This window comes from Stigmatopora nigra, chromosome 14, assembly GCF_051989575.1.
Source record: "Stigmatopora nigra isolate UIUO_SnigA chromosome 14, RoL_Snig_1.1, whole genome shotgun sequence".
NCBI lineage: Eukaryota > Metazoa > Chordata > Actinopteri > Syngnathiformes > Syngnathidae > Stigmatopora > Stigmatopora nigra.
In genome coordinates this window covers 13,231,598-13,255,072 of record NC_135521.1, presented here as the reverse complement: position 1 = coordinate 13,255,072, position 23,475 = coordinate 13,231,598, and the positions used below count along the sequence as shown (strand labels likewise).

The following is a 23,475-nucleotide window of genomic DNA, read 5'->3' as shown; positions in this document are numbered from 1 at the left end:
TTCATGAATACTAATATAATTAATATAATTATTTCTCTTAATAAGTGTTTTGAAGAACTCCTTGAGCTCTTACTTTGTAGTTGAGGAATCCCGCCAAGGTTTTGATCTCCAACATATTTGACTCATGGGCTCGTAGCTCATGGACAAGGCTATACGCTGTTCTGTAGTACCTGCAGGCAAAGGAAGAAAAGATAGTTACTCAAAATAGAATCAGATACTCAATAATTACTTACTTTAATGCATTTTGGGAGTCTTGCTTCAATTCACTGAAGAAAGCAATTTTGAACTGGTGTCGCACAAAGAGCAACTAGAAACAGAGTCGAAAATATGAGGAAAGAAGTACAATGTGGTATATTCAAAAGGATTTCAGTGTTACAACATACACGAAAAAGCATTGCAAAAATAACATTACAATTCACATACAAGGCCTGAAAGCAGATCTTAATCTTACGTGCCCACACAACTTGCTTGAGCACAAAACTCCGGTAGTGACCAAATATTGGAAAATTGACTAAATTTAGTTATGCAATATTATTTCTTCACAAAATGTGCCCTTTCCGCCATAATCAATAGAGCTAATGCCCTGACGGTCCATCAGCGCCAGGCGTCGGTATTAGCAGCGGAAAGCACTACTCAAAAAAAGGCGCGCACTACAAAATCGAACTTATGAACATTTTTCGACATAAACGCAATTTGCAGACATGTTCGTATGTACGGTTTGTTCCTAAGTTGAAAGTTCGTAAGTAGGGGAGTGTCTGTACCACCACCATGCTTGACGGTAGGCATGGTGTACTTGGGGTTAAAATCCGCACCTTTTCCCCTCCAAACATATTGCTGGGCATTGTGGCCAAACAGCTCGATTTTTGTTTTATCTGACCACAGAACTTTCCTACAGAAGGTCTTATCTTTGTCCATGTGATCAGCAGCAAACTTCAGTCATTTCACTGATACAACTTCCTAAGTCACCAAAATTGCTAATTATTGTTGCTTGTCACCATTTGTGTTGCCCATAATAAAGTCATAAAATAACCAAACTTCATGGATGTTTTTCGTGTCAAAGTATCTGTTCCCATCACTCTAGATGAGAGGAAGGATCTGCGGAAATGCTCCTTTCTGCAATGAGGGTGCAGCATTCTATTGCTGAAAGAGCTTCGGAGGCACTCCACAAACTCATGCAGGGGGTGAGAGGTACTGTCCATGATGGACATCATCCTGGTCAGAATCCTCCTCTATCGCACTGCCTCCAGAGTCCAAAGGACAGTCCAGAACAGAGCTGGCCCGCCTGACCAGCTTATTCAGCCTTTTTGTGTCCCTTTCCGTGCTCCTGCATCCCAACAGACCACTGCATAAAACACTGTAGATGCCACCACAGTGTCGTAAAAGGTCCTCAGCAGTGTCCTGCACACTGCAAATTCCGAGCAAATTTTTGCCCTTAAAAACGAGACAAATTTAAGATACAAAACGGTTTCCGCATTACGCACACGTGCATAAAAGGTCCTTAGCAGTGTCCTTGACACTCCAAATGACCGTAGTCTCCTCAGTAGGTAGAGTCAGCTCTGGCCCCTTTTGTACAGGGCATCTATGTTTGTGGACCAGTCTAGTTTGTTGTTGAGGTGAACACCCAGGTACTAAAAATTCTCCACGATTTCAATTTTCCCCTGGATATTCACCTGAGTGGTCTGTTGAAGAGGTGGTTTCACCTACACCAGTCAACAAAGGCTGTGATGACTCCCCTGTACTCTGGAAATTAGCCAATAGCTATAATCTTACATATTTATATATGTTCATTAATAGGTATATATTGTCCTTTTATGAAATACAATCGGTCAAGGCAGTATTAAACTGAATTCCCTGGGACTTCTTAGGGCTCCGAGGAACGTCACAGAGATTCTGTTTCAACAAGCCACTGAAGGATGTTTTAATATTACAGAAATTTTAAAAACCTGATGTGTTGTCTTGTTGAGAAACTCCTTATGTGATTTGACTCTGCGGATTTCATTGTAGTAGTAGGTCTGAGCATGTTCATAAAAGGCATTCTCCAACCTAGGGAGAAAAAAAGAAACAAAATTTCAATTTTTTTAAAATGTCATTGAATAGGATATTCATTAATACAGAGTGAAGCAGTTACTCAAAAAGGAGAGACACTCATCAACCAATATATTTGTTTCAGGACTGATGCTGATTACAGGAATACCTTGACATACAAGTGTTCCAACGTAGGAGAAATTTGAGATACAAGAAACATTCTTAGCAAATTTTTGCCCTGAAATAAGAGACAAATTTAAGATACGAGACGGTTCCCGCATTACGCACACGTGCATAAAAGGTCCTTGCAGTGTCCTTCACACTCCAAATGACCATAGTCTCCTCAGTAGGTAGAGGCGGTTCCGGCCCTCTTGTACGGGGCATCTATGTTTGTGGACCAGTCTAGTGTTTTTGATGAGGTGAACACCCAAGTACTGAAAATTCTCAACGATTTCCCTTGAATGTTCACCTGAGTGGTCTGTTGAGGATTCATCTGAAAATTAATCACAATTTCGTCAGAGAACTTCTGGAGGTGGCAGCTGTCTGTATTGTGTTCGAAGTCCGATGTGTAGAGGGAGAAGAGGAGTGGGGAGAGAACCATGCTTTGTGGGGCCCCTGTGCTGCAAACTACCACATCAGACGTACAGTTCTGAAGTCTCCCATATTCTGGTCCATCAGTAAGGAAGTTGATCATACATGCACCCCAGTGTTCCTTACTCCAGCCTCTTCCAGTTTCCCTCTCAGTAGGACTGGCTGAATGGTGTTGAATAAAAACAATTCTCACCGTGCTTCCCGTGTTCTGAAAGTGTGAGAGAGACCTGCGTATCAGGTAGGTGATAGCATCTTCCAAACCAATGCCTGGATGATAGGCAAACTGCATAAGGGTCCAGCACTGCCTTCACTAGAGGGCTGAGGTGATTCATGATGATTCTTTCCATTGTCTGGATCAAGTGAGAGGTTAAGGCTACCCGCCTGAAGTGGTTGGGCTTCCTGGGGTTTGCAGTCTTTGGACCACAGGGAATTTCTCCACAGGGTAGGGTCCTTCTGCAGACTGAGGCGCACAGTCACTCAGTAGTCTGGAGCTGAGGTCTGGACCAGTAGCCTTCCTTGCCTAGATCTTCTTAAGCTACCTTGTCATCTGATCGACAGTAATGCAGAGACCGGTGGGAGAGGGAGGGGTGACGTGTGAGCGGTGGAAGAGGGGGAGGGAGGAAGAGGAGGAGGAGAAAGAAAGGGGAGGGGAGGCAGAACTGAATCTGTTAAAGAACTGATTTAGTACATTGGCCCACTCCCTGTCTCCGGACTCCGGGTCTCTCTCACTGTTACTGCCATGGCCCAAAATGGTCCTCACGCCCCTCCAGATCTCTTTGGCGTTGACTCTCTAGACTAGGTTTTCTGGCTTTCTCTTGTATATGGCCTTTCCCTTCCTTATCTCTCTTAGGCTCTTTCTGGGGGTGTGACATCTGCAGCCGTGACACAGTAGCGTGAAGCAGCTCACGATAACGTGCAACAACTCACGGAGGATGTAAAATAGCCTGATGGTAACAGCTACTAGCTCGATAACGCAAGTGCAAAGTTCCTCCTTCACCGTATTATGCCCGGGGCTATACAATCTGCTATTACTAAAAACAGCTAGTCCCCCACCTCTTTCATACTGCTCTGCTCAGCTTTTCTATCCGCCCTCACCAACTGAAGATCATCCAAGGAGATGAGTAAATTCATTGGGTAGTGTACTTGTGACTGAGCTGGCTAGCCAGCGGAAGATTAAAACTTATTTTTAAGTTTCAGGATGAAACTCAGGTTTGAAACATTGACGACGCCTTGGGATACGCCCAGAAGAGCTGTAAGAAGAAGCTGGTTGAGAGGGAAGACTGGGTCTCCCTGCAGAACCTGCTGCCACTACGACCAGACTTCCAATAATACAGGAGATGAGATGGCTCATTGAATAATTATATGATCATTTTCTCTCATTTTTGTGTGTCTTTCCCAACAAAATTGGGTCATTTTGACGAATTTTTAAGTGTTCAGTTGGTAATTTAGGGGGGACCATGGAACCAATTAAATATTTACATATAAAGTAGTGTTCAAATTCCCGAAATTTAAACTTAAGAAAAAAGTTTGGGAACCAATCAATTTCGTAAGTAGAGTTACAACTGAAGTCACAGTTTTTTAAATATTCGCTTCTTCTTTGTATAACGCCTGGTAGATTCCTTTGTGCCGCAATGGCTTGCTTTGGTATAACTAGGAATGTCACTTTTTCGGTCAAGGTCATCATGTCTCGTTGTTTTTTCTTGGGCTCATTGGATGCCCTAGATAGCCGAGGACGCTTAGGTGGCATTTTCAACAGCAACTTAAAATTTGAACAAAGCTGCAATAGGCTAAGTGTAGTCTTTCTCCACAGGTTGTGTGTGATGGGAAATTTTCATGAAAAAGAAGAGAAGGCAAGATGTCATCCTTCTCGGCCTTTTAGATTATTCGGCACGTCATACTTCTATGGTTAAATATCGCTTCTTCTGCGCTGAGTGCCACCCAATAGAGCACCAAAGAAGCGAGCCCTGACTTCCGCCCTTGTTTTATTCTGTCTTCTACTTGCAAGTTTCAACGTGTATTTTGAATGTTTTGAGGTTTTATTGAATACTTGATATGTAATGAAGTCACAATGTTGAAGCAAGGGAAGTGGTGAAGCATGACAAGAAAAACTATATCCCTATACATCTAGACATATAGAAATAGAGAGATCCATCCCTCCCTCCCTCTGGGGTGCTTGTGTGCTATGAAGCCCCCACCGTCCTTTCCACTGCTGCTGATTAGGTGATAGGACAGCTTATGTGGATCTAGGCAAGTAAGATGATATTTAGTATCATATAATTAATTACTTTTATTATTACCTTATAATGTAACCGACCAGGTGGTCAGTATGTGGCAGAACAAACAGACTTTTTCCAGAAAGATCACAAGCATGACAAATAGCTGCAGCTCTTTCAGATGCTACCAAATCTTCCCCTGTGCAAAACAAGAAAACACGAGTGTAAAAACTTGCTCTATTCGTGCAGTAGTAAACACATACACACACACAAACACACATACTTTTCAGTCAAACCCATTCCTCTGAAAATTGTGATCTGTAAGGGTTCTGATCACGTGATTAGATTGGGGACATTATTAAATGTTGCAAGAAACAGGTAGCGTGATAAAATGGAAGTCATCAATGCGACATAAAAACCAAAAGCTAATAAAAGGCCAGCTCAAACTGCAAATCATTTTACAAGAAGGTTTTTACCTGGAGGCAGAGGTGTTTTTCTTTGAATTAAAACTACAGCCACCTTAGTATTCCTGCTCTGAAGACTGGACCTAAAATGAAATAGATAAACATCTGAAAGAAATACATTGCTTACCACTTAGGATTCCATCCAAAGTGGCACTAATGATGGTCAACTCCGTAATGTGCTTGGAACAATTCTACTAAAATGTTTGTTTTCGACGGTACTTGCTGCATTCTTTAAACAAGTCCCGAACTGCAAAGCACTAAGCAGTGTAGTGCAAAGTTTATGGTCAACTTTCACAAATACATGAAGTTCTTCTCTCACATCAAAGGACACTTTATATTACTCAAAATCTCTGCATCAGTTTGACTGAACTAATAGAAAACTGCTCAATGGCTGCATCATTTTGAATCCAATGTGGTAATCTTTATCATAACACTTTTGGATATATTACAGTGGTACCCTCGAGATAAGAGCGTAATGTGTTCCGGCCGGGACTGAGCTTGTTTGTCGATTTACTCGTATCTCAAATGAACATTACACATAGAAATGAACTAAAACAAAAACACCCAAAAAAGAATATTGGATTGGAAAAACATTTTTAGTTGTTCTAATTCGCGGTCTATTAACAGAGTAAAAAATAACCAGTAGTTACGATGTACTAAAATTGGACATATTTTGCGGAGGGGACAGAGGGGGAGAGGGAGCAAGAGAGACTTTTGTACGGCAACGCGCTCATAACAAACAAATTTAAATGAACTTAGACACTCAAAAATGAATGTAATCTAACTTTACACTAAACTTAATTCAAATTTTGTTTTACATTGTTATACTTTTCTTCTCCCATGTTGGCTCTATTTGCCCCATCTCCACCTTGACTTTCAGCTGCAACTAAAAAGAACCTATCGAGGGTTGTTTACTTTTGTCCTGCCTTCAAAATATTCCAAAGATGATACACACAAATGTCCTTACAATAGAATAAGACACGACCACTTTCCAATTATAAATAGTATATATACTCTTCTCGTATTATCGAGCAAGATCCGCCATTCTGCACTAACGGGAGAAAAAAAACATGTGACGCTCCGCCCAGTGCTCGTAGAGACATACACGAGGGAGTTGCGACGGAAAAACACTGTGCCCATGATGTTCTTATGAGCAGCCTCTCGCGTCCACTGTATGCTTGAATATCAAAATTAGTCTCATATCTCAAGATAAACATTACAAGGAATGCCTGCTTGTTAGGTTCATCATTTTTATAAATGTGACATTAATACGAGGCATTTTAATACATCTCTTGCAAAAGAAATGCCCGCTCCAAAGTTAACCAAAACACCTTTAGAGGTCACTTCTCCTTTACACCTGGACTTCTTGAGACTATGGTTCACAAGAACCTCTTGGGAACTGTGGATTTGTTTTGAGAAGCGTGGCTTGCCAGGATGGTTCACATCAAAACTCTCTTGGGAAGATTCTGCAGACCTACAATAGTTTTGAGAAGTGAGCCAAATTGTAATGACTCTAAATAATGTTTAGACTTCTGTGATGCATGTTGTTAAATCTTATGAATAAATTAGCAAAAGAGACATCGGGGTCTTCAGCATCATCTGACCAGAGACCCGCGTGGATCGATTCTCTTCTAGCAAGAATAAAAGGATATGATTTCAGAGGCTTCCTTTTTGAAAGGTTAATTTGGGAATACTTATTGGTGAAACTATCATTTTGGTCTTTATGAGCCTGGGAGTCAACATGCCGGAGATGAATCTGGGCGCTTGGTCAACATCTGGGCAAGACCGTGCGCACATCGTCCAAAACCCTTTGCGGGCTGGATTTTTCGACGGAGCGCCTGGATTCACGACGGTTGAAGACTAGTCCTACTGGGGGAGACATCTGACATCTCTGTTAAGCCACACGAATGTTTGCATTTGTTGACGGTTGGCAAATGCGAGAAGGGACATGTCTTGTGAAGGTCCATTTTGGGGGAAAATGCGACAATTAAAAACCCTGCGTAATCCTAGTCTCTGGCAGGTGGAGAGACAGAGTAGTCTATAAAACTAAGGGCGTCGGTGTCCTGTACTGTCCGGAAAGGTACTTTAACTCCAAAAATTGTACCAGGGAGTATACTTGCGTTGGTCTGTGTGATAACACGAGAAAAAAAGTTGCAAGCTGATTGCACACCAACTCCCTTCAAAATGGGGACCTCAAATAATAAGACGACTAGAAATGATGATACGAAGCAGTTTTTTACAGCAGTTTTGTTACAGCCGGTAAAAGGGTGTGTCCGCCACTTTCAGTGCGCCAATTATGAGAGCTACCTAGCTGTATTTGGAGCGAGCTGCACAAGCTAATATATTGGTGTTGATTTAAAGCCATTTTCAAGACGGACTATGCCAGAAATATGATAGGACAGGCTCGACCTTCATCATTAGCTTTGTTGGTGATAGAAAAGAAGGAAGAAAGGTGGATGGATATTGTGTACAGTTAAAAATGATTTTTGGTGAGTGAAATATGGCTCTATTCCTAAATAATATTTCAATTATTGGCCCGGTTCTGATATCTGAAAAACTCCAGTGTTTGTATTTAATCACTAAATGCTGCTAGGAAGTGGATTTTACCCCATTTTAGTGAAATGTTTGCCGTTTCGCCATTGACTCCATCACATTCTTTTTCCGGGGAAATCACCCCCTGATACGGTTGCAATGTCAGAAAAGCTCCAGTATTTGTATTTAATGAATAAATGCTGCTAGGAAGTTGATTTTACCCCATTTTAGTGTATTTTTTGCCCTTTCACCAATGACGTCCATCACAGTCTTTTCCCGGGGAATTCACCACCCTGGTATGGATGTAATGTCTGAAAAGCTCCAGTATTTGTATTGAATAAATAAATGCTGCTAGGAAGTGGATTTTACCTCATTTTAGTGAAATGTTTGCCATTTCGCCATTGACGTCCATCACAGTCTTTTCCCGGGGAAATTACCCCCCTGATACGGTTGTAATGTCTGAAAAGCTCCGGTATTTGTATTTAATGAATTAATGCTGCTAGGAAGTGGATTTTACCCCATTTTGTGCATTGATTATTTTTTGTGTCACAGCTGTAGCTGCAGTCGAGGTTTTATAGCCATAAATTTGTTTTTAAGGGTTGGATTGATTCATTGAAGGCCCTACGAGAAAATGCACGGACCGCCACTGGTTCTTGCCGTAGTTTAACATGCTCAGACTGGCCAGATGTGAGTACACTTGTGTCTGCTATTGCTTGCTCAGGGCACCGCCATCTTACCGTGGTTAAACATGCTCTGACCGTAGTTTTTACTATGTCAGCACATTCCAATAGTTAAGGCTGATCGACGGTCTTGCGGTCAATCGTTAAAATATATACCTAATACCTACGCAATTTGTATGCTATTATTGCACCAAGAGACCTGGTGAACACCATGTATATCGCTATGGGCTTTTTTTTTCCTGGTTGTGCTTACATTACTATCTTTTTGAATTTGTGTACGCGCAAACAACAATTATGAAATAAAACTAAATTCAGGTTTTAATTTTTTTTTCTTTTTATTTCTTGCTCGAAAGTGATAAACTATTGCAGTAATATGAATCACCGGGAGAAAAAAAAAAAGAGATATTTCGACATTAGAAGTAATTCTGCGGCCACATCATTAAGTTCTGGTAATAAAATTGTAATGCATGTAATTAAAAAGCATTGGGTTCACAACAAGATAAACTTACCGTATATACTCACTTGTGCATATAAGCCGCATCCCGAAAGTTGCCTTGAAATTTTTTAATTTTACAATTTCTCGCATATAAGACAACCCCTGATTCACAATTTTCTCCTACATATTCATGGTTTCAATAGGGAGTAGAAATGTGTAACGTTGAAGGGAAAATCTTTTTTAAAAAATCATCCCAAGTGGTATTTCTGAGATAATGGATGAACCAAAAGCACATTATTAAGGTAAATATCATAAGTTAATATGCCTGTCTTTGTAAATGCAAAATATCAAATTATTCAATTTGAAAAATGCCTAAATTGATACAAACCTGATGCTTTCTAATTTCAGAAATTACAATTCTTACCAGAAGTTAAAAGTGTCGTGGCAGCCATATTGCTTCTAATGTCAAAACATCTCAATTCTTTCAATGCTTCAAATTACTTCTATAGTTGTCACTTTCAAACAATAAATAAAATGAAAAAAAATCAAAAAGGTGGAATTTTGTTTCATTTCAAAATCAAAGATGCTCGCGAAAAAAAAGGTAGACAGCAGCACCATAAATTTATCGTCAAATATTTTTGGTCAACAAGGTCAAGACAAATTCAAAACAAATTTAAATAAAATTAAGAAAAACATTACCTAACAATCTCGACCTTTGTTGCACATTCAGATTGTTTCTCCCTCCATTGTGAGTCATCCCAATCTAATTCATAGAAGACGACAACCAGGGCTGGTGTTTCATTCAGATGCTTGTTCATCCAGGATGTTTTCAAGATCCCTTTTGGAATATACCACTCATAGGATGTTCGCTACAGGGGAGAACGAACAAAATCATGATGTGCATTGTAACTAGAACTGGGCAATAAACTGGTTACATAGTTTATCGTCAAATATTTTTGGCCAACAATAATAATAAACTTTTGACAAAATTCGATATATATTTAAAATGCAATTATACCACCTGAACACCACAAGGAACGGGGGGCTGATACGACGTGAACGGTGGTTCGAGACCAACGTTCAGTAAAAGATTTTGGTAAGGAACAAACAGCTACTTTTAGCAAGGAGAGCAGTTAACACAGAGCATGAAAGCATGACTATAACACAATGGTCTCAAACGGGTGCTCAAATATAGTATAGATGTGCTTCTATATATATGTATGTGTATGTGTATGTGTGTATATATATATATATATATATATATATATATATATATATATATATATATATATATATATATATATATATATATATATATATATATATATATATATATATATATATATATATATATATATATATATATATATATATATATATATATATATATATATATATATATATATATATATATATATATATATATATATATATATATATATATATATATCTCAGCAACACGGTTACTGATTTATATATTTATTCATGTATTTATTTATTGACTTACTATTAACTCCCAATTTGTGTATAATGCCTTTCCTATTCCTGCATCCTCACCCTCTCCCTACTGCAACAAAGAAATTTCCCGAATACGGGACGAATAAAGTTATCCAATCCAATCCAAATGGCCGCAGTGGGTGCAGGTTTTCATTCCAACTCAACAAGGATACCTTTTGCAAGTGCAATCAGTTAATTAGAGTCAGGTGCTACTTATTTTAAAGACACCTGATTGATTAAAATGTCGGCACTGGATCGGTTGGAACAAAAACCAGGACCCTGCAGCCCTATGTGGAACCGGTTTGAGACCACTGCAGTATGACACATCCAAAATGAGCAATTATGAGATGCAGGCAACTATACTACTAAAATATCAAGTCTCTGCTACTTTTAGCAAGGTTAACAATAGAGCAGTTAACACGGCATGAAAGCAAAAGGACTATAACGCATCCAAAATGGGTGATTATGAGATGCAGGCAACTATTCTACTAAAATATCAAGTCTCTGTTTTTAATGCCTCTCAAAATACCTGAGCAAACACAGCAGCCTTATTAAAAATGTTCTAAAGTCTTTTTAACCCACTGTCCTCAGTTGAGGATGGCCTATAATTCTTTTCTTAATTGATATTAAGGAATTTCCCCATTTAATTCGAAACAGCAAAGATCTAAAACGTGTTGACTTGGGTAAGGAAAAGTTAAGTTCAACCTTTTTTTTTGCCACATTAGCGAGATTGCGTCTTTTTTTAGGCTGAAATAGTCTGCTTGCAGATGGTGATGTCTTCTTCAGTTAATTATTTTATTTATTTAAGATAATATTATACAGCAACTTTTGGGTTGAAGGCATATTAATAAAAATAATGACACCTGTCAAAATTCCCGCAAGATTTATTATTTACTACTTTTCATAGTGAAATTATCTTTATTTCTCACAATAATAATTAAAATATTTTTTTAAATCATATTTTATATTTTCTTTTGTTTTAAAGTGATGGAATAGTTTATTTCACAATTTAATAACGAAGATAGAAACGTAGTTACTAATTCATACGTTTCAAATTTGAAGGAAAAATGATTCGTTTTTAAATGTCATAGTTATCATAATTAGTATCAATAGCAACTGCATTTTTTTCATCGTGATAACATTTTTTTTATATCGCCCAGGGCTCGTTGTTATCTTAGAACGTGACAACGCCACGACACTCATTCTACGAAGCCTGTATACATAATTAACTTGTGTGCTCGACCAACCTTAGTTCGACACTTAGGATACTCATGGTCTCCAGGAAGAATTTTGAAAGAGATTGGCACTCTGTCAGCACGCCGGTTGGCAATGAACACATCCCAAATAGCACGATGTACAGCGTTGTACATAACGTCTAAACCAGTCAGAGCGACAAAAGCCATCGGTCGACAGCATAGCTCTGAGGGAAGTTCCCACTGCAAACTTGTCATCCTAGAAATTCAGAGAACATTTTAAATATACACTCAGCAATAACAATTTTCTTTGGATGTTTTTTTTCAACAGTTCGAAATTGTTGAATAAATCGACACGCACTAACAATAACACACAAAATACGTTTAACGAATGACATAGTCCAACTGGATGAAGTATATACCTTGGCAGAGAAAATTTAGGCGGCTGAGTCTCAAGCGTAGTTCACGTCATAAAACTGGTGACAATCAGGAACAACAATATGCCTTTTTTTCTGGAAGCGGAATCAGATGTCTATAGTAGAAACGTACTCTAAGATGACCAATTCTGAGGAAGGTACATTGCCCGCAAAAGATAGCATACCAGATTTTGATGATCGAGAGAAGGACAAGCTTGAGGCTAGGTGGGGGGACTTTTTTTGTTTATGCTGCAGGTAAACAAGATTTTTGTTGCATTATCGCCCCCATTGGATATGGAGTGTGGCGTGTACGGCGATTGAGGCAGGTCAAAATGAGTCGAAAATCTCACCAAATGGAGGGAAACCTAAAAAAATAAATAAATGAAACCATTACAAATGGATATTGGCGTCATTGATTATTTAATTTTTAGAATGAACAGAAACTGTGACAAAAAAATAGTTCATTCTTAATGACACTCGATTCAGTTTTTCATACGTTTACGACTTGGGTCAAACCAGCGGACGTTCGTGTTCTCGTGGTGAAATGAGTGGACGCTAAATATAGCCCGCTCCCGTACTCCACGCATTACGGTAAATCCATTCAAAACAGATGAGTCGCGAGGCGATTTGACTTCCGTGTGCTCGAAGCGTTTTTAAAGCCTAAAAATAACGCCCTGAACCATTAAAAAAATACCCCAAACAGCCAAAGAAACAGCACTTTATGCCTGGAGCATTGTAAAAATGGATGTTCGTTTCAACTGAAACGCGCCCACTTATAAAGTAATACCTTGACACAGTGGCGGGCTGTGCATTTCAAACCTGGGCCTTCAGTAGTGCTTCGTGTGAATCAATCCAACCCTCTATAAGTATTTTATGTCTATGAAATCTTTAGCGCAGCCACAGCTGGGACACATAAAAATAATCAATAATAACCTCCAAAATGAATATATTATTTCAGAAAATAGACATGTTGAATTACGCATGTTGAATTAGTCAACAAGGTTTATCATTATTACACATTTTCTTGTAATATAATCATTATATATATGTGCTTGCAATGAAGAATGCTTTGCCTTGTTTTGGATATTAAACATTAGATATAGAAACGCTTTGCTTATTAGGAATGTCAGGTTCATAATTATTATAAACGTGACATTAATACAAGCCATTTTAATACATCTCTTGTAAAAGAAATACTTGCTCCAAATTTAACCAAAACACCTTTTCAGGTTCCTTCTCCGTCACACCTGGACTTCTCGAAACTATGGTTCACAGCAAGAGAACGGTAAATTGTTAGGGGAAGCATCGAACTCTGAAGATGGTTAACAACAAGCTCTTGTGAATTGTGGATTTGTTTTGGGAAACGTGGCTTCTCAAGATGGTCCGCATCAATTTTCTCTCGGGAAGATTCGACAGACATAAAATAGTTTTGAGAACTGAGACAAATTAATATGAGACTCTAAATTATGTTTTGACTTCTGTTATGATTGTTTAAATCGTATGAATATATTTGCAAAAAAGGATGATATATCTGAAAATACAACTTCAGGAGCAGGTTAAGAAAGAGTGAAATCAATTTAATAGGAAATAGGTTTATTACCGGACTGCAGGATGGGGTGAAAGCTCGAACAGCTGTGAACTGCTCACAATCTGTCGTCCTCGCAATTCTCTCTAAATGAACAGTGGGTCAGTCTTTATATAAGAAAACAGGGCATAGTATGGACAACGACCAAACTGGGCAAAGTCTGATTAATCAGTGACAGGTCTCCATGACGACAACCAAACTTTGGGCAAAGTCCGGTTAATCAGTATCAAAAACTGATACAATATGAACAAACAATTGCCAAGTGACGTTGTCATTTTATCTTAATGTTATCTTACAATTCCCTCCTTTTGTAAGTATAAAAACATTGGAACTTCTTTTGTTAGCGCCGCTACTTTTGAACAAAATTATTCACAAATGATTTCGCAATGGAATTTGGACCGACCAGAAGGGGGCGAAAACCCTTCACGCAGTTGGGGGAAAATTGCTCCCTTGACCTCCCGCTTGGGACGATCGCCTCATTGTTTGGCGTCTAAGAATAGGAAAGACATTAATCAGTGTTAGACAGTAGCGCAACATCAGGGTCATATTGGGATATGGATTGTTGCATGTGTATGAGTTAGCATTAGCTGGGTTTCAACAATCATGGTACATTCGAATGTGGCATTCATGCTACATTTGATCAAAGCTGAGAAGCAGGGTAAACAACCGGTTAGGATACCAAACACGAGAGCAATAACAGTTACAAATGGTACTAGGGCTTTCAAAAGAGTCTGTGTCCATGAGCCTGAGAGGAACCAGTCAAGCCATCCTCGTTATGGAACCGGATATGCGGTCACAGCGCTCCGCATGTTCCTCATAGCCTGCTGGGCATCATGGACCCAGCAGGACGCGCCGGCAGGGATGAAAGCTCGGCATGAGTGTCCCACCATGGCACACAAACCTCCTCGCTGGGTGGCCTCTCCGTCAAGAGCAGGGCAGCCCTGGAAAATCACCTGGGCCATGGCGGGTACCCGGGCCTCTGGGCCTTGCCACAGCTATACTGATGCGCCGACACAGACCCGGAACCTGCCTCAATAGTATCCAGACGCATGGCGTTCTTTGTCACTCCCACCCAGGGGAACAGAGGCATTAGGATTTTGGAGGAGACTGACCAGTGTTTGCGTTCGAGGGGCACATGTGAGCCCCATACTGGATTCTGGTCGTGAGCTCCGACACTTGTTCATCAGCTTTGACGGTGGTGGCCAACTTGGTGAAGTTAGTGGTCAAAATCACACGGTTTGGCCCGTCCCGACGTAGAGATGACCAGCACTTTTTTATCACCTTGACGAGTACCAGGTCGCCTGGGGACATGACCTCCTGTGTGGGAGACCGAGAAGATGTCGGTAGATGATTTGCATTCATCACAGTTCTTTTTTGGAACATTTTGCATAACCACTGAGTGAGAGAATCTGTTACTCCAGTCTCCTCCACCACCAGTCTGAGTCTTACTGTTCCATTGTTTCTTTCAATGAGTGCAGCACTTCGGGGCAGCAGGCGCTATGATACCTCAGGTTGATTCAAAGATGCCATCCCATAGCTTGGATGACGCAGTTCACAAAGCGAGCACCTCTCCAAATGACTCATGGTATCCAACGCTTGGAATGATCCTTTTGCATATGGCTTTTTTGACTGCCGTGGCATATTTGCAATAATCTTTTCTTCATGCTTAAAAAACTATTTTCTATTCACTTCCCAAAATCTTTTCTATTCTCTGACCAAAATCTTTTCTATTCACTGACCAAAATCTTTTCTATTCACTAACTAAAATCTTTTCTATTCTCTTACCAAAATCATTTCTATTCACTTACAAAAATCTTTTATTCAACAATTCCCCTTGTACGCTCATCCAACCTCCCATACCCTTCAAATTGGGACAGAAACCATGCCTCTCCACCCATCGCGGCAGACACCGGCAACCCCCAACACTACGCATCCGCATATACCCCACATCCGGTAACCCCACCTCCATCCTGCAGTCTGGCAACAAACCCATCTCCCTTGTCGCTTTCCAACCCATATTAACCACTTACTTAATAGTTTAAACAACAATTTTATTCTAAATTCACAGAAATTGATCTCTACTTCGTGCTTCACCCAATATCTCTGAATACACCAATACCAAAAGTCCCTGACTTATTCTTGTTTTACTTACGTTGGTCCCTGACCACAAACTATAATGTTCTACGCACGTTGGTCCCAGACCAAAAAACTATTATGTTCACCGTAAGTTGGTCCCAGAAACAGTATATATATATATATATATATATATATATATATATATATATATATATATATATATATATATATATATATATATATATATATATATATATATATATTTATATATATATATATTTTTTTTCAGCAACATGCTTATTTATAAATTTATTCATGTATTTATTAATTACTTACTTATTACCTATCTATTTATGACTAAAATACCTTTCCTTTTTCTGCATCCTCACCTTGTTTCTACTGTGACAAAGAAATTTATCGAATACGGGATGAATAAAGTTATCCAATCTAATCCGATCCAATCCAATCTGCCAATGTTTTGTTTTCACATTAAAGGATCCTTTACAAACTTCAATCCTATCCTCTCAGGGAGAGTCAGTTGATTTAAGACAAAACAATGTGTCAAACTTTTTTTCTATGGCGCCTTACCTTCTGTCATATAATCTATAATCTTATGTACCTCTGAGGCATTCACCTCTCCAATGAACTGTAGGTCAGGGTCCTCGTGTGGGAGCACAGAGACTGAGGTAAAGCGGACCATAAGATCCCTAAAATTGGCTTCTGCTGCCTCTGAGCAGTAAAATTGGGACTTTGTTAATGTGATTTATCCATGATAAACCCCCAATATAAATTTGCAAACCTTTAAAAACGCGGTAGTGCCTACCTTCCTTTGGGCCCGGGTTACTAAGAAATGGCCGCCACCTAGCTAGGGTCCCTCCGTAGCTGAACATAAAATTTACATTTTTCTGCCTTCACGTAAGGGTGATTCTCCAAAAGGTGTTGCAGCACATGTCGCACGTGCTGCTTGTGTTCTGCAGGGGTGCATGTAAAAACTGGAATGTAATCCAGGTAAACAATCATGAACTGATTCAGCATGTCTTCAATGACATCATTGATGAGCGCCTGGAAAACTGGTGGTGCATTTAGAGACACAAAGGCATCAGCAGATACTCGAAATGGACCAGGGGGTTGGTGAAGGCCGTCTTCTACTCATCCCTCTTCTGAATGTGGACTAGATGATAGACGTTGCGGAGCTCCAACTTGGTTATAATGTGTGCCCTGTGAGAAGAGCTGATTCAATGAGAGAGAAGGGGTACCTGTTCTTGATGGTGATGTCGTTGAGGCCCCGGTAGTCCATGCAGGGACGTAGTGACCCATCCTTCTTCCACACAAAGAAGAAGCCTGCCCTCGAGGTTGATGATCGGATGAGGCCTGCTACTAATGCATCAGAGATGTAATCCACCATTTCCTCCTGCTCAGGTTTGGAGCTACTGTAAAGATGTCCCCTAGGAAGAGTGGCACCAGGCAAGAGATCAATGGCGCAGTGATAGGGGCAATGCAGAGGAAGTGCCCGAGAACTGTCCTTGCTGAAGACTTGTGCCAGATCTTGGTAGCAGTGTGGCAACGTGACCAGATCCGGGGTTGGCTTTGGATGGGACCTCGTGGGTACACTGGCCAACTGGAGACACCTGGTGTGGTAGACAGCACTCAAGGCTGGGACCTTGAGATGAGACCAGTCAATCACAGGGTTGTGTTCCCTGAGCCAAGAGAGGCCCAGCACTATGGGGTTCTCCGGGCAGTCAAAAACATAAAAGCATGCGACTTCCTGGTGGTTCCCGGTGGTGAACTGGTTTGGTCCAGAGGTCTACTCAGTCCAACAGCTGCTCAACAGCTGCCCGTTTACTGCTGGGGTCCTCAATGGTATAATCTCTGGGGAAATCCTGATGCCCAGTAGCAAAATTATGGACTGGTCGATAAAGCTCCCATCTGCCTCGTAATCGACCAGTGCGGTGGTCTTGTGCATCTGGTCGTCCCAGTGGCGAGGCTCACCTACACCTTCCTCTCTCTTGGTGAGCCCTCCTCAACTGATTGAACCGGACAACTCTCTCCCCGTAGTAAAAGCACAAGACGATGATGAGATTATTCCTCCTCAGAAAGCCTGCAGCGGCCCAGTTGCTCTGACGTGATCGTGGAGGGCGGCGTTACGGCAGCTGGAAGAGATGTCGGGAATGGCCGCTGCAGCTCTAGGTCAACTATCAATTCTCATGGCCCAACTCACGAACGCATCGAGGAAGCTGGTTTTTTCTACTCACGCCAACTTATCCATCAGCGACTTGCTTAGGCCCCCCCCAAGAAATACTTAATGGAGGCAACTTCGTTGAACCCGCTCTCAGCGGCGAGGTTACGGAACTTGACTGAATATTTTGCCATGCTTTGGACGCCCTGGCAGAGAGACATCAAACATCTCGCTGCCTCCCTGCCGCGCACTGGGTGAGACTTTTTGCATCACCACTGTGAAGTCGGCATTCGAAGAGCAAATATTCAAACCTCTGTCCCACATGGTAGCCTACGGCAGAGCCGTACCGCAAAGACAGCCGGTGAGGTAGGCGATCATGGCCCGGCTCGGTCCATGCTGTATGTGAGGCGCTGTTGCTCAAACACAAGGCTGCATTGGACGAGGAAACCTCAACATGCGCCAAGGTCGCCATAACTGCACGGACAATGTCACCGTTAATAAATGGATACAGGTTTTTCCTAACCAAAAACCCTGGATGACCAGTGAGATACAGGCACTCATAAAATGCCGTAACACCACCTTCAGGTCAGGGGACGAGGTACAATACAGCTCTGCCAGAGCAGAGTTAAAGAAAGGCTTGAAAAAGGCCAAGGCAGCATATATAAGGAAAATTGAGGAGCACTTCACAAGAAATAACCCAAAAAAAGATGTGGCAGGGAATATGACATATTACCAATTACAATGACAATAATGTGTCTGTTAACGCAGATGCCTCACTAGCAGATGAAGTGAACCGTTTCTTTGCCCACTTTGAGACTGACAAATTAGACCCAGTCTCAACACCTCCACCACCACCCTGCAGCAGTACACTGAAGCTTCAGGAACATGAAATGGACTAGTAATGTGGACTGTGAACTCCAGGAAGGCTGCTGGCACCGACGGGGAACCTGGGTCAGCACAGGCTATCCTGTGCTGACCAGCTTGCTGGTGTTTTCAAAAAACAATTTCAATTGTTTCCTGCAACGATCCATCATTCCATCCTGCCTGTAATCTGCCAACATTATCCCTGTCCCTAAAAAGCCAACCATTGACAGCCTGAATGACTATAGGCCTGTTGCACTCATGCCTGTGATCATGAAGTGCTTTGTATCAGAGAAACAATCCCTCCCTCAGTTGACCCTCACCAGTTTGCTTATAGAGCAAACAGGTCCACTGAGGATGATATCGCCATAGCTCTACACAAAGCACTGAGTCACCTGAAGCACCATGAGAATTACGTGCTTTTCATTGATTATAGCTTAGCCTTCAACACTAATACCAAACATTCGAACTTACAATGACTGTTGAAACCCACCTAATGTTAACTCGTATACACATGCAATAAACCATACCCTGTGAAGAGTAACTGATGATGATGTTTCTATTCTAAAACTGGAGAGGAAGGATACAATTTGATTTGATTAATAAAAAATATTTTAGTTACTACAGGTGAAAAATGTGAAGTGAATTGACATGTTTACTGCCATGCATCTTGAGTAACCAAAGAGAATGTTTCAATACCTGTCCTGGCCTTCATCCTTGTCATGGGCTTCATCATTGTCATGGCCTTCATACGTGTCATAGAGACTTTGCCCTGAAGACGTCTACACGTGTCAGTCCAAAACCTCTATGACAACTTTGGTTCGTACTGGGAGTTGTTGCAAGGAAAAGACTGTGAAAGGACAGGGGTTCCAGCTCTTCCCATTCTGCAGTCTGGTATTTAACTTATTTTCTTCAAATTAGTCTCACTCTTTTTGTGCCTGAAGATATTGGTCAGCTGTTTTACAGACTGTTGAAAAGAATGGAGCCAGCAAGGTCGCAATACATACAACGGGCCACGAGAAGGCAGCTTTCACTGTTGTGCTTGCTTGCAATGATAACGGTCAGAAGCCACCACCCATGGTGATTTTTAAGAGGAAGACGTTGCCGAAGGAAAACTTTCCTGCCAGTGTCATTGTCAAAGCCAACCAGAAGGGATGGATGGACCAGGACAAACTGAAAGAGAGGCATAACGCATGTGAGGAGACCCGGTGGCTTTTTCCGCATGTCACCATCATTGCTGATCTGTGACTCCATGCGCGCCCATCTCACAGCTGAAGTCAAACACCAAGTCCGGCATATGAAGTCCGAGGTTGCCGTCAATCCGGAAGGTTTGACGAAGGAATTACAACGGCTGGACATTGCCGTAAATAGACCATTTAAAAGAAAGTTCCAAACGGTTTTGGAGCAATGGATGTCCGATGGTAGACATTGATATACAAAGGGTGTATTCAGCAAGTTACGTGAAAATATGTGAATGGATTTTGGATGTTTAGGCTCAAGTCTCGACCAGAACTGTAGTGTGACCTTTCGTCAAAGCTGGGATCATGTTCCAGGAATACCCCTCCGACCAGCCAGACTCAGAGAGTGACAGGGAGTATAACATGTTGGACGGCAAACTTGCCCACTTGACCGAACTCTTTATTTCAGACACAGAAGATGAGGAGATTGGTGGTTTTGTGGATGGTTAACTGCTACTGCTATAACTTCCATCATTGTGAATCTCTTTTCCTTTAATAAAGAAGAATCTAACTTATTTTTGCTCATGCTGTCTTTTAAAAAAATAAAACATACAAAGTGATACCATAGCTAGCATAGCAAACATAGCTCTACACACAGCAGTGAGCCACCTGGAGCACCACAGGAACAACGTGAGTATGCTTTTCATTGACTATAGCTCAGCCTTCAACACTATAATACCTGACAATCTGGCTGACAAACTCTCCCAGCTTAGACTATCCTCTTCCATCTGCTGCTGGATAAAGAACCTCTTAACCAACCGACCACAAACACTTAGATTTTGTCCCCACCTCTCTTCCTCCATTACACTGAGCACTGTCTCCCCTCAAGGCTGTGTACTGAGTCCTCTTCTGTACTCCCTGTACACAGGGGTGTATGACTTTACACCAACCCACCAGCCTAACCCCGTCATCAAATTTGCCAATGACACCACTGTGGTCGGACTCATTTCAGGAGGGGATGAGTCTGCCTTGTCACAACCTGTTCCAGCTGCTGCCCTCTGGCAGACGCTACTGGTCTCACAAAGCATTGACAAATAGGCTGAAGGACAGTTTTTTCCCCACATCCATCGGGACTCAAAATTTGTGGTAGCGCGACAAACAATCCCTTCTGTGCAATAACTTCGGGGTGAGGTAACATGAACAAACACGCTGGGTGCTGATCTGCCTCCAACTGGCTGACTGAAGGTAAGTGAGGAGACAGCGATAGGTAAATGATCCGCTCGGGGGTGATGCGACGTATCCATCACGGCAAAATGCCAACGAGTCTGAAATCATCACTTATTTGGGCCTGTTGCTGGGAAAGCGCACCTTATAGAGAAGCACTACCAATCTCGTCATATGCAACTGTGTATGATGACAATTCGGCTTTTGTAGAGTCAATGATGATGACAAAGCCTATGTCCGATTATTATTATGTAGTCTGGTACTGTTGATTCTTCAGCTCCAGACTCCTGAGGGACTGTGTGGATAAGCTCGGAAGAGTGACTCTGCTTAGTTTCAACCTCGGTCTCAGTCTGCAGAGGTTCCCCACCAGAGGTTCAGTTGGGGTGCCCAGAGGCATACAAGATGAGTATAATATCAGAGCTGTCAACCTCCGTCGACCCCATTTCTGGAGTTTATATGGAGTGCATGTGGTTCATGCAAGATTGATATCAAATGTAAACATTTTTGACATATTTTGATAAATATTGTGTTTTTGCAAATTATTGAAAACATACAGCATAATAAAAATAAGTTTGTGTTTGGGTCAGTTTACGTGCATTTTACAATCACTAATGTGACACACTGAAGTCGCACATGCATGTTGTACAATGTGCAAATGTCAGTGCTTTGGAGACGGCTTCAACAAATTTTGTCAAATACCAACCAATACACATCTGCGAGTGTCTAGGTTTCTTATCAGAAGTTTCTTCCAAATTGCCATCCCTTTTGTGTGTAACCCAAGCAGGCACGCTGATAAGATTTACCAGTCTGTACGCCTGCCTCCTTTGTCTGGGTGAGACTGGGCCGCATCAGGATTTCCACAAGAAAAGGACTCATTGAAGTTCAAGGTGGAGAAGAGCTTCTCGCACAAGTATGAGCTCCCAAAAGAACATGGTCCGCTTGAAAATTCTGGAAAGTTCAGGGAAGCTGGGGGTCAACTTTCAAAAATTGCCCAAGCTTGTCTGCTTCTCCACTCCCCTCCCTGAACTTGGCTTTGAGTGCAGAGTTGCACTGCAGGTCATTGAGCTCCATTTGAAGCTCAGGATGGGCATCTTGAACATCAAAGGAGAAGGGGTCCGCAAAAATTTGAAATGTGGCTTTGTGTGTCTTGAAGTCTGCAAATCTGTGATCAAATTCCTCCTGTAGCTTCGAAATGGCCTCAACATATTTCTCACCACTGAATGGTGTACCTGCATCCACAAGAGCATGCTGGGGAATAGAAAAGGTTTGTCTGAGGGAGCTGGGCTTTCCATAACACAAGTTTAGTGCAGAATGCTCTCACGTTGTCATAGGCAGCACTGACAAGTTGCCCCTGACCTTGTAGCTTCTTGTTCAGTACATTAAGCTCATGTGTGATATCAACAAGAAAGGCTGAAAACAATTTAGGTGACGAATTTTATTTATTTATGGAGTTTAGGGGGGTTGTCTAGAGTCCCGGGGTTTACATTTTTTTCTGGGTAAACTCTGAAAATTCTGGAGAACCTCTAGAATAAGTTGGTTAACCAGATCGCAGCAGGTTGGGAGTCCACTTTTTTTGGACAACTCAACAAAAAAAATTTCACCGAATGAACATCCATTACAATGTCCAAAACCTTGGAAATTATACTGAGCTTGGCTTTATTGCCATCAAAGAACAATTGAGCTCCACCTCTATAATGGCTTTTCAAACTCGAATAGTTGTTGACACGCTTCTGGCAGAGAAAGGTGGCGTGTGTGCAATGTTCGGAGATCAATGTTGCACCTTCATACTCAACAAGACGGATTGCTTACGAGGGCCAATGAGGGCTTGCAGACCGTCAACGCCAAAATAAAGACTTTGGAGACTTTGTACATAAACACATCGATTATTCTTCTGAACGCACACACATTTTCTTGAGAAATAAAGCTGAGGTTGCACGAAGCAAGCGTTGGAAAAAAAGAATCAACAAAGAAAAGAACTGCGCTGCTTTTTCCCCCTCAACAAAACAAGTGTTTCCACCATTTATTCTTATTCTGTACAAAATGTAAAATTGGCAAACTTGACACTTACGAAAGGCAACTTCTTATGAGCGTACGAACTCATGTACACGGTGTCAAATCAAGGTTGATTACAGGGCTGAACACACTCTTGTTGTTAATTGTTGCTTCCAATCTGACTTTAATAACGTATACAATAGGTAGCAGTACGCACCTGATTGTGGCTTCCAATCCGTGGAGATCCTTAAATCCTTTTAAGGAAAGTTTGGATAAACTTTGAAATTATCCTTATGTAGCCTAATGACGTCTGATAACCTAATATATTTGCAAGAG

The 23,475-nt window shown here is 41.3% G+C and overlaps 1 protein-coding gene across 4 annotated transcripts in view; it reads right to left on the bottom strand.

The window, feature by feature from the left end:
- Positions 1–13,781, bottom strand: part of trappc11 (trafficking protein particle complex subunit 11) — a 54,014-nt gene extending 40,233 nt beyond the window's left edge. The window contains exons 1-10 of one of the 4 annotated variants that reach the window (XM_077733309.1): positions 13,648–13,781; positions 12,233–12,412; positions 12,054–12,163; positions 11,686–11,890; positions 9,641–9,810; positions 5,306–5,376; positions 4,914–5,028; positions 1,944–2,043; positions 234–307; positions 74–170 (exon numbers count right to left, since the gene is read on the bottom strand). In XM_077733309.1, coding sequence (XP_077589435.1) covers positions 74–170; positions 234–307; positions 1,944–2,043; positions 4,914–5,028; positions 5,306–5,376; positions 9,641–9,810; positions 11,686–11,889 — 831 coding nt within the window. In that variant the 5' untranslated portion in view covers position 11,890; positions 12,054–12,163; positions 12,233–12,412; positions 13,648–13,781. The remainder of the gene's footprint in view (positions 1–73; positions 171–233; positions 308–1,943; positions 2,044–4,913; positions 5,029–5,305; positions 5,377–9,640; positions 9,811–11,685; positions 11,891–12,053; positions 12,164–12,232; positions 12,413–13,647) is intronic. The other 3 variants (XM_077733305.1, XM_077733307.1, XM_077733308.1) reach the window with 3 other exon arrangements.
- Positions 13,782–23,475: the final 9,694 nt, after the last annotated feature.